Raw genomic sequence first — 4,793 nt, 5'->3', positions numbered from 1 at the left:
TTGGAGGGTTTCCTTGGCATCCTAGGTCAAAGACCTCGGGGGGTTCCCGAGGCATTGGGTTAAGACCATGTGGGGGTTCCCATGGCACCCGGAGTAAGACATTGGAGGGCTTCCATGGCTTCCTTATGTGATTTGGCATGCATGGTTTATGTGTTTTGGTTAATCGTTTAGCTAGTATGTTATGCTATAAGTGTTTGTGTGAGTGTGCTCTGGGGAACTCACTAAGCTTTCAAGCTTACCGTTTGTGGATTTGTTTCAGGTACATCTGAGCGCAAGGGCAAGGGCAAGGCGTGATGGCGCAGTGTGCACTCTATCTATCTTTTACTAATGTGTTTCGGGACACTCTGATGTTTTTAAAAGAAGATAATGATGTGATGAATGTGATTATGAAAACAGATGTTTTGGGATTTTATGGTTTATGCAAATGGTTTGATTATTGAGAAATGAAAATTTTCTTTGTAAAAATTGGATCGTTACAAGGCCAAAGGAGGCTTATAATCCCTTAAATAGGGTGCAAAACCCCGAAAATTAGGGCTTCATCCACTAGCTCCTACTCGTCGAGTTCCTTCTTGGACTCGACGAATAGGTCACTTAAACACGCGGACCAACCCGCTGCTACTCGACGAGTAGACCTCGAAATCAAGAAAATTATAACCATAATTCGATACCTAAGAATCAGGACGTTACATCTCTTCTCCTTCATTTTGACGACATTTTCTAAAATTTCTAAATTTTCTAATTTTCATTTGTCATTTTATTAAATTAAAATTTCACATTTAATATTTAAGTAATATATATATATATATATATATATATATATATATATATATATATATATATATATATATATATATATATATATATAAGGTATTTATTAGAAATGGTTTATATATGTAATGTATTCAATACATTAAAGACTCATTAATTTTAATAATTTTTTTTTCATTTTTCTTATAAATTTAAACTTTTCAAATTGTTAATTTTTTTTTTTAAATAAACTAATTTAATATATGAGTTTCACACCTAATACGTATAAAATAATTGTCATTTTTAGTACAGAAAATGCAACGTTATTTTATTTGCTCAACCGACTCGTGTTAGTATAATAAGAAAATGTTTTTCCACAAATAATATAAAAAGTTATAACTGCACATGTATTTGATATTTATGATCAACTTTCTAATTGGTGATTATTTGTACTGGTTCAAATTATATTTAAAAACCGACCCGTGTTAGTATAATAAGAAAATGTTTTTCCACAAATAATATAAAAAATTATAACTGCAAATGTATTTGACAGTTATGATCAACTTTCTAATTGGTGATAATTATACTGGTTCAAATTATATTTAAATTTCTCACATGTTATTCGAACACGGATTTTGTTTCTAACAAATTTATTGTTAATGAAAAAGAGTAAATAAATAATTCGTTTTTTAAGTGATGAATTAGAGCTTCCTCAGAAAGTAATATTAAAAGATAAACAAATCATGATCATGTTTAAGTAGGAAAAAATCGTCGCCTGAGAGATTCGAACTCTCGCGGGGAAACCCCATGTACTTAGCAGGCACACGCCTTAACCACTCGGCCAAAGCGACTTCTTGTATATACCACTCACTTAATTTAATATATTTATGATTACTTTATCATGCTAATTAGAAGTTCATGAACATTTATAATTATGCATTTATGATTTAACAATAACTTTTCTTAATAAAGGGTTTGAATGAATCCGACAAAATTGATTGGGCTTTACAACTAAATAATAATTTATTTATCTTCATTATTCATTAAATTTTAATCAATCACAAAAACTGAAAATATGTGTATTGGCTTTTACTTGATATGAAAAAAAATCTATACATCGATGATAGACTTGATATCTGATAATCGAGAATATATATGAACAAAAGTTAGAACAAAAAGAAAGGATGAAAATGAAATCATACGAAATTCTGAATCATTTCTCTAACTTCTTCGATCACAAGCCATGCTTTATGCCCTCCGATCACTTCAGCTTTCATCTCTCCATCTTTCCACAACTGTATAAACTCAACATTCATATAAATTATACATCTACAAAGTAGAATCTCAATTATCAACATAAACTAGTATTTTACAAAAGAATGTATTAGAATGTAGTTAACTCGCCTGAATAGTTGGCATTTTCTGCATAAAAAAAAAGTAAAAAACCACTTGAGTTATTGCAAAGTTTCAAAACCAATCACATTTATCGAATTTGAATTCTGGATATTTTACTTACAGAGATGTTTCCACGTTTCACGAGTGTTTGTGGTACGTTGTTCACATCCACACAATAAAACTTGAGCCTAAAGAGTAAAGTCATAAGAAAGAAGCCATGTTAAACAGTTCGATTAAGTGTGAATAAATCGAATAAAGTTAACGAAAGTACTTGGTGTCGTATTCAGCTGCCAATTTCTCCACTTTAGGCTTCAAGTATATGCATTTTCTGCACCAAGCAGCCATCCTACAGAAAACACTAAGAAAATTTTATAACTTGATAACAGAGCATCGAGAAATACGTGTTTTAGAGCTTAAATTCATAGCGAATGATCGGGTATGGATAATTGGATACCAATCAATGATGATGGGTTGAGAGGCTTGGTTTGCTTTGTCTAAAATGAGATCCAAATGATCAGAATCAGTGATAGGCTCCATTTCCACAAACGAAGGTCTTGATACGTCCCAAAAGGCTTCGACTTTGCAATCCCTTTTTACGATTTTCTTCGATTGTTCGAATTTTCTTCGATCGAAGCCAAACCCACAAGTTTTTATCGGATTTGAACAACACCCGTTGCTCCAATTTGGTTGATGTGGCTGCTGCTGGTCTCTGTGAGGGATTTCTCTGCAGAGAAGATGAGAATTTGGGGCTAAAATTGACATTTTTTTTCCGTGAACAGGAGACTTTTGAATAGATAAGATATTTTAGGCAGAGGGAGATTTATTGAAAATATATTAATTTATTAAATATTTTAATCGAAATTGGGATATTTGGATTGATGGGAAAAAATGTAGAAACTTGAAAGCTAGTAAGCTTATCCAAAAGATGGGTTGGAGATTAGATCCTTGTAAATTCTGGCTCCACACACATATATTAAAAATAACTACAAATAGAATATAATGATTCATAAGTTGATAAAAATGTCAATGTAATATGCACTCTTACGAACAGAATTACTAAGTCGATAAAAATGTCATCGTAATAACATTAATCATATTTAAGTTAAACAAACTTGCTTACTTATGAGAATATGCCAATAATGATCATGAATGTGAATTTGCTTAAGTCTTTTCGAAATCAAAAACAAGGAAGGAACCATTCAGATAAGTTTATGTACTTGCAAAAAACTGTATACACACGTATTCACTCTTCATTAGACTGGTAGGTGTGGGCAATGCCCATACCAACGTTATTAGGAGAAAGACAAAAAAATATGTTATAACGTGTTATGGTGATAATGAAAAGCAACACGCATGTTAATAATGTCTGATAATGGGAAAGAGAGGCGGTGTTCACGTTTTTATAACACCCAATAACACTCCTTGGGGCGTTGCCCATACTCACATCTCTTAGGATGTATTGATTGAGAATTTGCGTCTTCATGGTTTATGCGGGTAACAAATAAAAAGAGATTTTTAGCTAAATAACTTTAAATAGTTTTAACATTTGACTTGTAATGATTTCATAAAATATGTAAAAGCTACCATGAATAATTTAGGGAAAATGATTTAAAAAGATAGCAAAGTTTTCAAAATATTCAAAAAAATATAATTGTTGTTTTTTAGTACAAAAATATCATTAAAGTATATATTTTTTGTACACAGAATACCAATGAAGTATATATGTGTTCAAATAAAACCTTGTAGTAACCGCTTACCTCAGGTAAATTGAAAAATGACCTAAAAGGATAATAAAGTTTTTCAAAATGTTCAAAAAATACTATTGTTTTTTTAATACAAAAAATATCATTGAAACATACCATTTGTACATAGAATACCGACAAAGTACACATTTTAATACAAGAAATACCATTAAAGTTTCCAAAATGTCCAAAAAAATATCATTGTTGTTTTTATAGAGCACATTTTGTTAACTTTGTTGTTTCCGGATTATGTGGAACATGGTAATCGAAGATCATTCACCGTCGTACTAGTTTACATCAATTGTGTACTCTCTTTCATTCTCTCGTTTGATCAGTTTGTATCTATATACAACCACAGAAAAACACATAACTAAGAATCCATCAATTAGGACGCAAGTCGTTCAAGTGCTCCAACACATATTCTTCTCTCTTTATGTTGACTACACATGGTCATAAAATTAGCCACATGATACTGAGTGTACCTAATCATTCATCTCTCACTGGTCATGAAGAATTAAACGCAACTCCTACTCTCTACATCCACATTTAGAAATTCTCATGACATAACGTCACACTTTTTCTCCTTTGTGTCTCTCTTGTGTTGCATCACTGATGAACGGCTAACATTGATGTATAATACGTGTATCTATGTAACGTATATATGTTTTAGGTTTGAGGCATATCATGCGATCTGCAAGCAAGAACGTTTAACTAAGGTTATTACTCACTTACTTCTCATATTACTATAAGAACAATCGAGTGAGGGGATGAAAGAGATTGCACAAGTGTTATGAACTGATATGACGATGCATGATCTCCGGTAACTGTGTTCTACATCATCCGATAACAACGAAGTTAACAATAAGTGCGATATTTTTTGAACATTTTGGAAACTTCATTACACTTTTA

The 4,793-nt window shown here is 31.6% G+C and overlaps 1 protein-coding gene and 1 non-coding gene across 3 annotated transcripts; both read right to left on the bottom strand.

Moving 5' to 3' along the window:
• Positions 1-1,516: 1,516 nt before the first annotated feature.
• TRNAS-GCU (transfer RNA serine (anticodon GCU)) lies at positions 1,517-1,598 on the bottom strand. Its single transcript has one exon. It is a non-coding gene; the product is annotated as a tRNA-Ser (tRNA).
• A 212-nt stretch (positions 1,599-1,810) lies between these two features.
• Positions 1,811-2,988, bottom strand: WCRKC1 (WCRKC thioredoxin 1). Of its 2 annotated transcripts, none has more exons than XM_078996522.1 (5): positions 2,597-2,988; positions 2,414-2,500; positions 2,264-2,330; positions 2,152-2,169; positions 1,811-2,042 (listed from the first exon to the last, which is right to left on the bottom strand). In XM_078996522.1, exons 1-5 carry the CDS (start codon positions 2,902-2,904, stop codon positions 1,944-1,946), a joined length of 579 nt encoding a protein of 192 aa, XP_078852648.1. In that variant the 5' UTR covers positions 2,905-2,988; the 3' UTR covers positions 1,811-1,943. The 2 variants fall into 2 exon arrangements, with proteins under 2 accessions (XP_078852648.1, XP_078852649.1); XM_078996523.1 differs by having other exon boundaries at positions 2,414-2,488; positions 2,597-2,983.
• Between the last annotated feature and the right edge of the window lie 1,805 nt (positions 2,989-4,793).

Source organism: Lactuca saligna, chromosome 5 (genome assembly GCF_052625555.1).
Source record: "Lactuca saligna cultivar CGN05327 chromosome 5, ASM5262555v1, whole genome shotgun sequence".
NCBI lineage: Eukaryota > Viridiplantae > Streptophyta > Magnoliopsida > Asterales > Asteraceae > Lactuca > Lactuca saligna.
This window is presented reverse-complemented; position numbering and strand designations above follow the sequence as displayed.

Bases quoted from the DNA above. Each gene is read 5' to 3' on its own strand.
- WCRKC1 (XM_078996522.1), bottom strand. From the start codon at position 2,904: ATGTCAATTTTAGCCCCAAATTCTCATCTTCTCTGCAGAGAAATCCCT. The intron at 2,501-2,596 runs GTATCCAATTAT...AAATTTTCTTAG, and splicing joins CAACCCATCATCATTGATTG to TGTTTTCTGTAGGATGGCTG. The intron at 2,331-2,413 runs GTACTTTCGTTA...TTTACTCTTTAG, and splicing joins GCAGCTGAATACGACACCAA to GCTCAAGTTTTATTGTGTGG.